Here is a 16,030-nt window from a genome sequence, read left to right as displayed (position 1 = left end):
TTATTGTCACCTGTTTTTTAGTTTCTTAGGAAAATATTTAACTTGGAGTGTTGATTAGAATAGTTGAAGTGGCACTTTGTGCTAATTTACTATGACGTCATACAAACTTATTGTATGACGAATGACGAGTAATATCGAGACTCAGATTTTCGTGCCACTGAGTATAAGTCCGACTACTAGAATATTCTCAAAATAGATCATATCACTGGAAAAATGTCACGGATTTGGTATAAATCTTGGATAAATCGCCAATTTTTCTGCGACTTTTTAGTTTCTTAGGAAAATATTTAACGAGTGTTGATTAGAATAGTTGAAGTGGCACTTTGTGCTAATTTACTATGACGTCATACAAACTTATTGTATGACGAATGACGAGTAATATCGAGATTCAGATTTTCGTGCCACTGAGTATAAGTCTGACTACTACTAGAATATTCTCAAAATAGATCATATCACTGAAAAAATGTCACGGATTTGGTATAAATCTTGGATAAATCGCCAATTTTTCTGCGACTTTGTCGCTGATCCGTCGAAAGTACGGTTCTGAAATCGCCACAAAATTAGGTTACTGGATATTTCGAGTGATATAATAACATTTCACAGTTACTTAACTTCTTAAGTCTCACTGTCCATTCCTGGTATTTTTTCATATCGTTTTCTTTTGCCCAAAGCAATTTGTCCAATGGCAACGAATCAGGTTATAGCTTGTTACTATTAGTAAATAAACCCGTCATTTTTATCGTGCTGCACGATTGTGCTACTCTTACACCTAGGCCCTGTCCAGAAGGGCGAATTCGCCGCAATTCCTATGCTCGTATGATTCTACGCGCGTTGGCGAAATACTAGCAGCCAATACATTGCGTCCACAAAACACGCGCGAGTTGAGCGCGCAAATCTCGTCATACATATGCTCGGATTCGCCCTCTTGGACAAGGCCTTAACCCTGCTAACTTAGTTCACGAAGCGATTTTGACTATTCTTCAAAATCTTTATACTATAGCTAGTAATCTTACCCAGGTCCTCCACAACAAAAGAGTCCAAAGAACCAATACACCACGGTATCGAACGATTAGTATTGTTGGAATTTCTTCGGATTGAAATGTATCTTCTTAAGCAAATTCAATCTGACACAGTCCGCGATCCAATTTTAATAATCGATCGCAGAAGTATCGAGTGTCGAATTATATTTACTTTGGGGTTGTATGATCCAACATTTGCTTTGGGGATTTGAACAAGAAGTTCGGCTCATCCGAATCGAGTCAACTTTACTTACCGCCTTTTTCACTTTTCCTTGAATGATTTAGACAGTGATGTAAGAAAGTGATTTATTTTGTAATAGGTACCTACATGAGCTTATCAATTTACTGATTGAACATACTTTGATTCCTGAGAAAGGCTTATGTATGCATAATTTTCATTATCAGCCTATCAGTTTACTGCTGGACATAGACCTATCCAAAATCCAAATTTTTTTTATTTTTTTATGCATAACAAGGCAGGTATTTGACCACAATCGCACCTGATGTTAAGTGGGATGCGGTCTAGGATGGTACATATCTGCCCTGTAAGTGCCTATTCACTCTCGCCTTGAAAAGGCCCGGATTATAGTTTTCGGGAAAGACAGCAGCAGGCAACGAATTCCAGTCCCTAGCTGTTCGCATTATAAAAGAGTCATCGAAACGCTTAGTGCGAGCTGGTGGAATGTCAACAATATAGGGATGGTACGCTAACCTGCGTCTGGTTCCCCGATGATGGAAGGGGGCTGGTGGAATTAATTCATGTAATTCTTTCGCACATTCTCCGAAGTGTAGCCTGTAGAAAACCGATAGGGATGCTACCTTACGGCGATGGTCAAGTTCCTGGAGCGCCGCTTCAACAAGGGTAGGGCTGTCGATAAGTCTTCTGGCACGCCTTTCCACCGAATCCAAAGCAGCCAAATGTTTCTTGGCAGAGCCGTCCCAGAGGTGGCAGCAGTATTCCATGCAAGGTCGGATCTGTGCTTTATAAAGCTGCAGCCTTTGCTTCTTGGAGAAGTACTGCCTTGCCCTCGAGAGGATACCAAGCTTTTTGGCAGCAGTTTTCGCTATGGATTCGATGTACTCGCCAAAGTTCAGCTTGCTGGACATTTCAATGCCCAAGAGTTGCAGTCGCTCGGTGATTTTGACAGGCACACCTCGGAATGTTGGAGCCATAAGAAATGGACTTCGTTTGGCGGAGAACAGACACGCCTGTGTTTTTGACGCGTTAAATTGGACCAGGTTGGCATCGCCCCAATCAGAGACATCCTGAAGGGCCAAATTTAAGCGTTCAATTAGGGACTCACGACAAGACTCGACCTCACGCCTGTCGGCTTTTGCGTTGGATATATATTTAGCTGTCACTGTCGTGTCATCTGCGTACCCAAAGGTACCGGGTTTGAGCAGGTCATTGATGTGCAGTAGGAATAGTGTTGCAGACAGCACCGAACCCTGAGGGACACCAGCGTCAATAGGTTGTTGACTAGAAGTGTAGCCCTCAAGAACTACTCTTATTGATCGTCCCTCAAGAAAATCGGAGATCCATTTGCAGAAGCCAACAGGGATTCCAAAAGATGGAAGCTTGTTTAGTAGGCTGCCGTGCCAGACTCTGTCAAATGCCTTTGATACGTCCAATGAAACGGCAAGAGCTTCTCCATGTTTCTCAATGGCCTCGCTCCATAGGTGTGTGGCATACACGAGAAGATCACCTGTAGAACGACCATACCGAAACCCATACTGACGGTCGCTGAGTAGGTCATTTTCTTCAAGGTATGACAGGAGTCGGTCATTGAGGACACGTTCCATTATCTTGCAGAGTATAGACGTAACAGAGATGGGTCTGTAATTTGTTGGATCAGCACGACTGCCCTTTTTAGGTACGGGCTGTACGTTGGCAAGCTTCCATGATTTTGGGACTAGTCCAGTCTTAAGTGAGAGTCGATACAGGCGTGTAAGAATAGGAGACAACTCCGGCGCACAACTACGCAGGACTATCGCTGGAATTCCGTCAGGTCCACTAGCTTTATTTACGTCAAGAGAACGTAAGACATTTAAAACCTCTTTGTGCCGTATGCGGACCTCACGCATGGTGGTGGAGGCAGGGGGTAATGAGGGTGGTATTTTGCCTGCAACGTCAAGACGGGAGTTATCAGCGAACAGGGTGGCAAAAAGATTCGCTTTTTCCTCAGCAGAGTGAGCCAGTGAGCCGTCGGGTTTCAGCAGTGGTGGCAGGCTGGGGCGACAGAAGTTGGATTGGATGGCCTTGGCAAGGGACCAAAACGGTTTAGACCCGGCTGGGTAAGAAGCAAGTTTTGAGCCAATGCGTCCAATATGGTCGTAGCGAGCCCTGCGTAGTGTTCTTTTGCAAGACTTGGAGGCCTGGTTGTAGGCTTTCTTCAGATTGCCAAATACTCGCTATTGAGCCCTATTCATCGTATTATAGTTTCATGATACCAACTCATACTTATATCATAACTCCATCTAGCTGGGATGAGGACACAGCCAAGGGAAGGAGTCCCACGCACAGCCAAGGGAAGGAGTCCCACGCTGCATTTTACAAGACGAGTTTCCACTTCAGAGCTTGTAGACTCCAACATTTCTAGGACAAAGTTAAATCTGAACAGCCCATTGTTACTAAACTTATACTTCAGCTGGCTTTTTTTTGGCTACCTGCATCGACCACCTAAAATTTTGACTAGATTTTGTTAACTTTTTCAGTCATCATCTTCAACACACAATATTAATTTAAGTAAAATCACAGGAAGTCATTACTCACAGAAAATCTGAATCCAATACGAATATTATTGCTTTATCAATATTAGTTTTCTCTAAAAAAAGATTCATTCGATATTAATTGCCCAGTTCCCGTTTATAAACACTAGCAGGGGGTCTATTTTGCCAATCGCTATTATTAATTAGGTCAATCTAAAATTTGATTGTCTTTATGATACGTTATGCCTAAACTACTGACTGAAAGCATAAGTACATAGGCATTAGTATTCGACCTTGGTAAAAAAGACCTTGTTGCGAAGAAAACCCACTTAATGTTTTTCAAAGTAGAGATATTATTATGAAAATTCATATTTTACTTTTGAAAAGTAGTAAAGAGGCTTTAATCTCGTTTCATCACGATTCGCGCTGAAAACGTTCTGCTACAGAACGATAACTTAATTATACCTAAATCTACCGCGTGCGGAAGCTAGCGCTAAATACTTAACCACGTTCATTTAACAGAGTAGACCCCCGAAGCAAACACAGCCACAGAAACTAATAAAGAATTAATCAAATAACTTTGCCAGACTCATTCTTCAACCTGTATCGTTGTTTGCTGTATAACCTATACAAAACAAATATTGGCCGTCACGGTTCCAATGGTCCACTATTATTTATTTGTCGGATCCCAGATCGGCCATGATTTATTTTTACTGCCGCCCTTCGCCCTTCTGATCCCAGTGTAATGTGTACATTCCGTCTAGTATACGAATGACCACGCATATTTTTCTTGCCGGCTAAAAAAGGCTATGTTCATTTTTAGGGGATAGAGGATTTGGAAAAGTTATACCTTCTTCTACCTAAAGTGATTTAATAAAGAAAACTATTTTTTGAGAATGTAAATCGTTTATATTGAACTTAAATATTTCAGCATTAAATGAATTGTGATGGATGGACGTAAACGCTATTAATTTATGCAAATACACTTACTAAAATATTTACACTTTCTCGTGCACCTCTATAATTTTCTTAAATGAATTTGTTAAAGATATTAGGTACAATCTGTTTAAATATTATCTTAGGTCTTAACTAATGGGACAAAAAAAAATCTTTGTTTCAGTCAGTAATGTTTATTTATGATTTTCATTAAATAACGGTACATTTTGAGTAACTCACAGCCTAATTAACGATGTTCACTTTGACTTGATCCAATAATTTGGACTTACTTCTATTTATCTTCTTGTATTTCGGATTCGCTTTAACTGATCTTCTAATGCTACTTCTTGTCATAACTCTGTCGAATATTTCTTCACTGGTGTCGTCACTGCCGTCATCCGAAAAGTGATTGTTCATGCTACCGTTCAATTTCTTTGGTCTAACAATAATAGGTTCTAAATTACTATCAGAGAACGTAGCTTCTTCCATTACTCTATCATCATCACTCATCGGTCTTTCATTGCTGAATTGACGAGTCAGGATCCTCTTCATCGTAACTGGAACTTCTAAAGTGTTTTTCTTTTCATCCTTCTTTTTAGCAGCATCTCGATTGCTTGGTTTATATTTTATAGGTGAGAAATCAACTCTTCGTAGAAAACTTATATGGTCTGAAAACTTTCTACTGCATTTTCTTGTAGCTTTGATTTCTGTCTTCTGAATTTCTCCTACTTTGCTCCCACTCTCATCGTTTTCCATAGCGACTCCGGAGTCAGAATTTGATTCTACTACAATTTCTGGGATTATGCATTGTCGTTCTTTCAATTTCTTGTTCAGCTCTTCAATTTCTTCCAACTGCTTTTGTATGATTTCATCTTTCTCTGCAAGTTGTTTTTTTACTGTATCTGTTCTTAGGGCTAAACTGATTTCATAGTTTTGAAGTTCATTGGATAAAAATTCTAATTCTTTCTTTCTGTTGGCTTCTAGTTTCTTGATTATAGCTGCTTGTTTAGTGTATGATTCTTTGAGTTTAGAAACTTCTTCCTTATGCGTTGTTTGTAGGAATTTGATGATATTGATAGCTTCTTGCAGTGTTTTCGGTTGCATCACATCTTCTTTCATAATTATTGATGTCATGCTTGATCGATCTGTAACAAAAGAAAAACAAATAAAAAACTGGTCTTACATTGCACAATAATTTGTAAGTCACAAAATCTATTCAAATATAATTAAATTAAGATTATGGGTCATTATTGGTCAATTATGTGCCTCGCATAGTGTGGCATCTTTAATTGGAGGAAATGATAACGACTAATCAAGTTTTGTGGTATGCAGCAAAAAGTAGATCCTGTATTGATGCCAAAATAGATCTTTGATGAAGATAAAAATATCTTTTAAGTTTTTATGATTCCGCTTTGTCAGATGACTTCTTCTGTAATATTATATTAAGCAGCCTACTTATAAGTAGGTTGCTTTACCGATCAACCAGAGCAGTTTATGTCATGTGATCTTTTATCGTTAGGTTCAAAATGGCCTGCTCGGTATTAATTATAAAACATTGATTTATGACGTATTCCTAGTTTACATTAGACAGACTAATGCTATTGTTAGCGTTAGGGAAATTATCACGTGTAGAGATACAGCTCGTTCCCTGCATACCGTCGGTGTTTATTATTTCAACTATACTGCACTCGGCCGCAAAAGTATAATAACAATGTCTTATTGTTCACGAACAAATGACCTTTTGAAACAAAACAGGCGGTACTTTTATGGAACGACAATGTTAACAATGCTGCATCGAAAGATGTGAGGTAACTAGGTTACAATTTTTACAATTCTAAAGTTAGTTTTAACCTTAATTAGTTAGTAAGTAGTAAGTACAATGAGGAAGATGTAAATCAAAATTTATTCCCCTTTTTCAGCCCTAACAAAAACTTTAAGCTAAAATAAGACTAACTGTGAAAAAATTTTGTTGATATCACGAAAATTGAATATTTTATAAGCAAATCAATATGAGAACGCGCGAAAACTGATAGCACCCCTGGAATACGGGCGATGACGTCACACCGCTCGTTGGGCAACGACGGACGGGCGGCGCGGGTGCTAGCTGCGCTCTGTAAACTTATTTTCGTTCATTTCGATACATTTTTTATATTAACCGTATCTGATGCCAACCAAATAATCTTCCGAAAGTAGATTTAACGTAAATGCGCCTATTACCGCCAGTTTAAGCTGACTTCGGATAAACGTTAGAAAATTAGATATAAGACGTGGTGATAGAAAAGACACTTTAATTTATTTATAACAATGATGAAGTAATCTTTGAATTCAAGTAGTAACAATGAGTATACAATCACACAATAGGGTAAACCACCCAATTATTGGCACTTTAAGCAGCTACTTCACAAAACCGGTAAAATTTACATGTAAAAATATGTTTTATCAAAGATAAAAACATTTATATTGGTCTTTTAATCTTTGCAGAATATTATAAAGTACTTATCATTAATAAATTAAATCATTTATTCAATATAGTGTACCTTTTAAAAAATTACCTCAAAATACCAGTTGTTGGCATAGCCAAACCTTTTATTGGCAGTGATAATTACCTATTATTGGCACTGTTCTCACAAGACTGAAAAATAGCTGCTAGGTCTTATGTAGAGGTTTTAAAGAGATTCATGATAGAAATAAACAAAATAAAATCCTTTGTTAAAAGAAAAGTAACATTTTTTTTGTATAGGAACATACCATATCAGTTCAAAATATAAGCGATATTTAAATATGGTTTTAAACTTTCCATAACCACTTTTATCAAATCTTCTTTTCTCTTCGGAAATCCTTTTTTGCTACTGATTTTTATTTTATCCAGTCAACAAAAAGCTGTTCTTCCCCGTCAGTTAAAACTGTGAACGGACCGGTCTTAGAGCGATGATCAGGATGTTTCAATCTGAATTGTATAGTAGACCGTGGCACCACTTTCGAAGCCTTTCACAGGCTTATTCAACTAATCCCCGTCAACGGGGATTAGTGAACTTTTTATTCATTAATCCCCGTTAACGTCAATGGAGCTTATAATGGGGATTAATGAACTAAAAAGTTCATTAATCCCCATTACTTTATTTTATTTTTCTTTATTCAGAAAACTACGTTAAAAAAACTACGCTAAAATACTAATGTAAGAATCATGTACCTTTTATTTATTATTGGATAACAACTCACTTATTGATTATTTTTATAATCAAATTAAATTAAATTTAAGCCTGATTACAAAGCTATTAATTCACACCATTTTTATCTTGTTACATTTTGGGCCAAATTTGTACTAGGGCACTATTTAAGTTGTGAGCCTCGACAACGTAACGTGTTGTTAGACGACATCTGATACTTTTAATGAAAAGTTTGACATATTTGACTACAACCTTATTCAAAACTTTTTATCATTTGAGCACGTTTTATGTTATTAACATTGAATTGAAAATTATCTTGACTACAAAAACATGGAATTGACTTGCGGAAATTTTCGCGCGAAGATTTATTATGACTTTCGACGTGGTTAATCAATACAAAACTGAAGCGGTCAGCTAAATTTCACTTTTGGTGATAAAGATCTGTCCTTTACCATTGTAAAACGCTAGTTTAAGAAGTATAATATTGTATGTCATTGGCTCACCAGTGAACTTTGCGAACGTCGTCCAAAATGACTAATAGTGGCGGAAAACATTGATGTTGTCAGAAAATTAGAAGAGAAACCTCGTCATGTGATATATCGTAGGATTGAGATAATCCTAGGCATTAATTCCACTAGCAGTAATAAAATATTGTATGACCATATTATGGTTAATACGTTTTTTTCTCGCTGGATGTCACAAAATTTTTCAAACGCTCAATAGGACGCTTGTGTCGTTTAGTCCTTGGAAATGTTTGATAAATACGTTAAAAAAGCTTTAAAAGCCGTTTTTAAAATTGTGACAGTTGACGAATTAAGGATCTATGCATAATGATCCTAAAAATAAACAGCTATCGACTATGGAGGTGTTTTAAGATGAACCAATTCCAACAAAAGTCCCATGCGCTCGGAACACTTTGAAACTTACGGTCGCCTATTTTTCCGAAATATCCGATTATATGACAGAAACGTCACTAGAGAAATTTAGAATGGTTAATTCTTAATAGTAAACAGCCACTTTTTTTCCAAAGTCTTCAGTTTAATAAGGGAAACTGGCCAGTATAGTCGAATCGCCATTCGTGACGAAAATGTGAGCTTTTACACATCCCGTCAAACAACTGACTATTTGAACACTCAAAATATGAAATAAACAGGTCCAACGCTACAAAATTCTTGCTTGGAATCTAAACACTTCTTTTGGTACCCATTATATTAAAATTAAATGCGTGAACAGCGATTTATGTAGCCAGAAGCAACTGTCGGTGCGGTCAAAAACCATGCTTTGGAGGTGCCTCAAGCTGAGTGGAAAAAATGCTATGAAAAGTGTTTCGGACACATTAAAAAGTACATAAATCATGAAAGACAATACCAATAAACGCAATCAATACCATTTTAATAATATACTACTTTGTTTTCATAGTTAGGCTCACAACTTAAATAGTGTCCCACGTATGTAATCGTTACCATCTTCTTTTAAACGATGAATGAGGAATAACGATTCAATATCCATAGTGCTTTTGGTTAATCAGGTAAGTGTTATTTTTTTAAGTATTGTTATCAGTCTTAAATTTAATTTTATTGGATAATAAAAATAATAAGTGAGTTCTTATCCAATAATAAATAGAAGGTACCTGATTCTTACATTAGTATTTTATTTTTAACGTACTGGGGATTAATTAACTTTTTAGTTCATTAATCCCCATTATAAACTCCATTGGCGTTAACAGGGATTAATGAACAAAAAGTTCACTAATCCCCATTGTTATCCCCGACGGGGATTGTCAACGGGGATTAGTGGAATAAGACTTTGAAAGGCTTTGAAAGTGGCTAAAAAGATAATATTTTTATTGGCACCTTTTTAACCAATGTTTGACACCCGTGCCAATAAATGGATTTTATATAATTGGCAGTGGGCCAACATTTGGATTGGTGTATCCAAAACGTTAGAAAATATTTTAAATGCAATTTAAACTCAATTTTGAGACAAACAAGGTATAATTTTTAATAAACTCAAATTATTTTAAATACCCTTTTATTGGCATGTGTGCCAATAAAATGGATAAACAGATTTTACGCATACCAAATGTTGGCATACTACAAATAATTAGAAGTTGGCGGTTAAATTATAAAATAATGTTTTAAAAAGGCAGTTAATATATTCAATAATATAACAAAATGATTATGTATAAGAACAACAAAATAGATTTGCATTTTTTTAAAGGATTATGATAGCTCTTACCTTAGTAAAAAATGAATATTTCGATTGTTTTATTCGCACAGGTCCCGGTTTGTCAAACAAATGGTTGAAGCGCCGCGATGTTTGAAAAAATAAAAAACGTGTGTAGCCAGTTGAGTAATAAATGATATTACTCTTCAATTTCTACTAAAAAATATAAGGTTTGGCTACAAAGAATCTTAATTTTCTTAAAAAACTGGAGCATGCCAATAAATTGGTAGAGTGCCAATGATTGGGTGGTTTACCCTAATTAATAACTAGCAATTAAATCTGAAAAAGCAGTTGTTTCTATTACCGACCTATAGACGAGGTGTGTTTCTATTAACGTTTTTTCTGTTTCTATTACCGACCGCTAAGAATATTGCTCTTCAATTGGGTATAATTCCAAGAGGCACGGGTTCGATTCCCACTCAGAGGCTCGGGAACCACTTGATTTTTTCAAGTTAAATTTGTTTTGATTTTAGTTTTAGTTAAAGTTGTTTTTTTTTTCAAGTTATTTGTTTTTATTATTAAAAGAGAAAAGGCACGCTTCTCGAAAATAAATAAAATCAAGCAGAAATAGTAAAATAATAAATTCCTCTATTATACTTGATTACGCGGTACCCGGTGTTCTAGTGAGTAGTGGGGGTCATTATTTAAACTGTATTTGAGTTTTAATAAAATTTAATTTTCATTTAATATTTTATTTCTATTTTTAATTTGACTATAATTTTTAATTGGTTTTTGATTGATTTTAATTGTGTGTAATTGTGTATTTTAATTTAAACTATGGACAATTGGACACTGTCGGTATAATTATTTTAAATTATTTTTTTATTATTCAAAAGATCGTCAAAAGTTACATAGTAATTGTGATAACGCATGATTGGTTTGGTGTCATGTCATAAATGTTAGTTATATACAAAATAAAGGCTTATAAGTCTTCGCAGGTGGCGTAATAGTTATGGGGCGGTAATATAATTAAGTATGAATATTACTTTATTCTATTAGCGACCGTAAAAAAAAACAGTAACAAGCTAAAATATCTACTTTAATCAAGACGTGATCAGTGAAGTGTCATTTTTATTAGGTTTTATTTTATATCAAATAGGTACTAATTAGAATTTAACAGGTTTTTATAAAATCTATTGTCATACATTATTAGAGATATTCTTTAATGTTCATTGCAGTTTTATGCCAAACCTATGACAATTAACATATGGCGTTAATTGATTTAATTATGTGAAATATTCTTATGAATCGATCAAGATAACAAAATGGAGGTTAAATGCGTAATTAAAGATATAAATAGTAAAATAAAAAACGTTATCAAAATTCTAACAACGCCATGGGTCGTTATTAGGAACCAAATTATTAAAAGTGTTTCTATTACCGCCCTTATTTAAAATTGTATTTAAGCCACAAAAATACAGCGAGAGGGCTATATTGAAGGTTTATTAAGGAAACTAAAGTACGAATTAATATTGTTATGCAAAAACGTGTTGGTATACTCATTTTAAATGTGTTAAAATCGCTAATTAATAACAAGGTGCACCTTAAGTAGCTGGGAGCGCGTCAGTATGAAAAGTGCATCCGTTGCGGGCGCGTCCCATTTAATGTCAAATAACTCCGTTTACTGGTTATTTACGAACACAAACTTTAATCGTTTTGATAGTCAATAAACATATCTAGATATTTTTTAGGTAACGTGTTTTCTGGAACCTGTTATTATGTCTTTTATGAAAGAAAGAAAAATAGGGCGGTAATAGAATACAAATTTTGGGGGGTCGTTAATAGGCGCACTTACATTACTTATGGTTGCGAATACTTTCAGAAAACATTATTGCAGAAATCCAAGTGCTAAAAATTGCAAGGTAAGTGAAGCTATTATTATGGATGCAATAAATAATTGAGTATTTAGTATTTACGCTTTTTGTAGTATTTGAGGTAGATTATAAAAGTTCTATCTAGTTTAAAAGTAAAAGTACTAGTGCTGTCAGTCAGATTGCTGTGGGTTATCGATAAAAAATAATACCCATCAATAATTTAGCAACGTTATGTCTTAATATTTTATTTTTACAGAGTTGGACGATCACGTCCAGTCGTGTTATAGAACTATCCAACTATCGAATTATGGACATAATGTAATACTCGTAGGGTAAGTTCATTTGAAAAGACTATATCCGCAGTGTACAGTAAAAACAAGAGTTACTACACCTGAACACAAAGTTAGAGCTACGGCATATCATTGTACATTTGTTTGTGCTGAAGATAACGAATAAATTGGAAAATCTGGAATGCGGAGTTTGTGCAGCAAGCAATGAAGAATGCAAACATACAATGGCATTAATTGGTTTTAAGGTTATATGTATAGACGTAATGAAGATCCCGCTTGTACCGAAGTAGCGTGCTATTGGAGGAAACCAAAACTGTTGTGCAAGTTGGATCTCAGCTAAAATTTATTAAAGTCAAAGATGTGAACTATACAAGGTAGTATCAAAAATATATGTGTCAGTAGTACCTACTACCACCATAACCATCTGACACAAAGATCAGTCCATCGGGCTTGATGATTTTTTTTGTTCACTTTAAGAAGTTATTAGTATACACTTTGTAACTTTCTATGGAATCAGTGTACGATCATGAATCGGAAGTAAGGCTTCGTATCTCTCGTCTTTATTTCTATTGCAGATAACTCTATTCGGCGTACTACGCTACGTGCCTTAGCTGCCCATTGCCATTTCAGCTTGCTAACCCGTCGGGCTATTAATCGTTTGTCTAAGGTAGACAATACTTGTCAACAATCGCGAGAATCAAGCTCCGAAACGAAACTGAGTAGGGCGCAGTTCGACATAAGCTTCATTTTGTTCGTATTCATCCGAATGCCTACCTGTTCCGATATATTCGATTAAGGACTTTGAGCATTGTGCCGAGGTCTTCCAGCAACTCTGCCATGAGTGCCATGACCACAATATCGTCAGCAACGGTAGCGATAATTAATATGGCACCGCTGGAGAGACTGCAGCACTGCCCAAGTTTCGATCGAATCGAAGGCCTTCTTCTCATATTCCACGAACGTCAAGCATAGTGGCAAGTTATACTCCTTCCTTAGTTTTCTGTATAACCTGCCGCAGCTCTGCCCCAGGCAGAAAGGTTCTGGAGTGGAGGCCACGTACCGGAAAACACAGCGTAGGACGTCCACCCACAAGGTGGACCGACGACCTGATAAAGATAGCAGAGAGGCGCTGGATGCAGGCCTCTACCAACTGTGCGATATTATGTGGAAGTTATTGAAGGAGGCTATGTTCAGCAGTGGACGTCCTGTGGCTGAGATGACGATGATGATGACGATAACTCTATTCTAGAGTATTATTATCTCTTTGACTTCTACAGGCGGATTGTCACAAGAATGAAAAGTATGTGTTAATACATTTTGTTCGTATAGATTTTTATCGATAACTCAAAGAAGCGACAACATTATTTTACCACCATAAAACATAGTCAATAACAAGGGCTAAAGTAGGTAGAGAGTTTATAGTATTGTCTTATTGTCTTTAAAGTTTCAAAGGATTCGATTTACTTTTTAAGTAACCCATCTGCGTGCGTGCCTCGTGTTTTGTTTCTCTATTTTTTGTCTACTGTTTCAAATAAAATGTCACTAAAATACTTTATAAAAAATTTGTAATGAAAAATATACAATGGTAGGTGTTTTGTCTTTAGGTAGGTACTCGCATTAAAATGATCTTTGCAATAATATCGACTGGTTTTTGTAGATAACGCTTTCTCCCTTTTCGTTAACTTACACCATTTATGTATTTATCAGCTTTTCTTAGCTTTAAAAGTAATTTTCTGGGGCACTAACCATTGTATTAGTATAAAAGGGTTACTATACAATATCTGCATGGTATTTTTTACTCCATAATTCCATAAAACTCGAAATGACTGTACGAGTCTATGAGCGCGCGAAGGAGCAATGCCATCCCGGCGGAGGTAACGGGCGGTGTGACGTCACGCGCTAAACGGTCAAGTGCGAGTTGATTTTTAAAACATCCAACTTTGAATGCCCATAGAAAATTCAGTTTTTGAGATATCGAAAAAATTCTTTCACTAAGATTTTTTATATTTTATGTTTCATCTTTTTACATTATAAAATAATTACACTCATCTTCCTCATTATCAATGACATAATACGGGTAAAGCTTTTAGGGATCCTTGCATTTATGTTAAAATAATTATGTCACAAGCAGTCTCCTATGTTCAGTCGTTAAAATAGTGGACTGCTATGCGAAAGATCGTGGGTTTCCTGGTAATGTGTTTTTTCAAGTAGGTAAGGAATGCTGTACATGGTTCTGATATACCGAGTATTGCAATATCGTCATGTGCCTAAATCAGTAAGGTATCTCACAAAGTCACAAAGTAATTGAGCAGAATAGATATTCTGCTCAATTACTTTGTGACTCTTACCTAAAAGTTAGAGAGTTATATGAATTAGAAGTGAGATGGAGTTAGTTTAAAACTAGGTACACTTAAATTGGTGACAGTAAAATGAAAGTTTTGCTCGTTTTACAACACCCCTTCATCGCCTCATTAAAATTCAGGAACGAGTTTCTTGGGATTGACTTTGAAGTGTCTAAAGGGGATTTCATTACAGTTGGTTTTCCCACAGGACCATAATTTTAGTGAATATTTCCAGATACAGACGGCATATCTAGATAAACACTGTGGCATCTTATCTCGTTGTAGCAAGGGTGATTTTTAAACAAAAATGTAAAGTCTTATATTATGCTGTCTTCTGCACATAAGTACTTAGTTGTTATAATTGCGATTTTGCCAAAATGTCCTAAGTGCCTATGACCGAAATTGTTGTGCAATTTTGTATTCGAGTTAGAATTCAAGTGGTTCCGAAATATACCTCCTATTTAATCTTACCGATGCCCGGATTGATTTTTGCCAGAATTTTGGGTTGATTAGAATGGACATAAGTGTCCAATGCTATAGAAAATATTTTAAAGAAACCATTTCAAAGAACCGTCAATATCTAAATCTTGAGTAGTAAAACTACGGTCACGATTTTTACTGAAAAAATTATTGCTTCAGACGTTATACGAACCCACGACCTCACGCACAGTGATGCTCTAACCACTGGTACATAAATAAATAATTACACTAGTTTACCGAAATGTCAAATTACTTTATCAAAATTAACTGTGAGCGTAACATAATTTTAAATCCGTCAAAATTTCAAATAATTTTTATATAGCAAATTAACATCATTGACTGCATTCGAAATGATTATAAATTATTTAAATTGTAATGCCGATGGCTTAGTCCCACACTAAAATCTACTATGGCGAAAAAACTACCGTTTAATATTAGGTATGTTATAAACTGAAATAACAGGAATCAAACCCACGTCCTAACAGCTTATCATTCGATACATAAACCACAAAACCCAGTAGCTATCAAATTACTAATATCAAACAAATAATGCAATACACACCTTTGGTTTTCAATCCAAAAGTAAACACTGCAAACCCAACACTTCAGTTCACAACGAAATATTCGAAATCTCTCACTACTCTATCCACAGTACTTGCTCGTCCGAGGTTCAAATGCTGACTGACTGACTACAACAATCGATGATACATTGACAATACTCAATACTGTTATTAATTTGCACTAATCACCTGTCTTAATACCACGAGTGCAGGTGTTAAACCCAACCATTGGAATTTCAACCTTATCACCAAACAATAGAAAGAATAGTGCTTCACTTGAAGCTTTATTCTAATCTATTGTTATAAGAAACTGAGCTATATTACCGAAACAAAAGCTTGAGAATTCGTTTTCTAAAAGGTCTATTGTATTATTTTCAATAGGATTGCACCTGGTTGAAAGGGTTTTCAAGGAAATTATGAGATGAATTGTATCATAAATCTAGTTATGACGTCATTTTAGGCACGTAGCTAAAATTACCACGTGCGT

At 35.7% G+C, this 16,030-nt stretch overlaps 1 protein-coding gene across 1 annotated transcript; it reads right to left on the bottom strand.

Annotated features, from left to right (window-relative positions):
• Nucleotides 1-4,850: 4,850 nt before the first annotated feature.
• On the bottom strand, nucleotides 4,851-15,652 carry LOC135075827 (uncharacterized). The gene is made up of 2 exons (XM_063970286.1): nucleotides 15,546-15,652; nucleotides 4,851-5,809 (listed from the first exon to the last, which is right to left on the bottom strand). Exon 2 carries the CDS (start codon nucleotides 5,796-5,798, stop codon nucleotides 4,908-4,910), a length of 891 nt encoding a protein of 296 aa, XP_063826356.1. The 5' UTR covers nucleotides 5,799-5,809; nucleotides 15,546-15,652; the 3' UTR covers nucleotides 4,851-4,907.
• Nucleotides 15,653-16,030: the final 378 nt, after the last annotated feature.

The sequence above is a fragment of the Ostrinia nubilalis genome, chromosome 11, assembly GCF_963855985.1.
Source record: "Ostrinia nubilalis chromosome 11, ilOstNubi1.1, whole genome shotgun sequence".
NCBI classification, from domain to species: Eukaryota; Metazoa; Arthropoda; class Insecta; order Lepidoptera; family Crambidae; genus Ostrinia; species Ostrinia nubilalis.
This window is presented reverse-complemented; position numbering and strand designations above follow the sequence as displayed.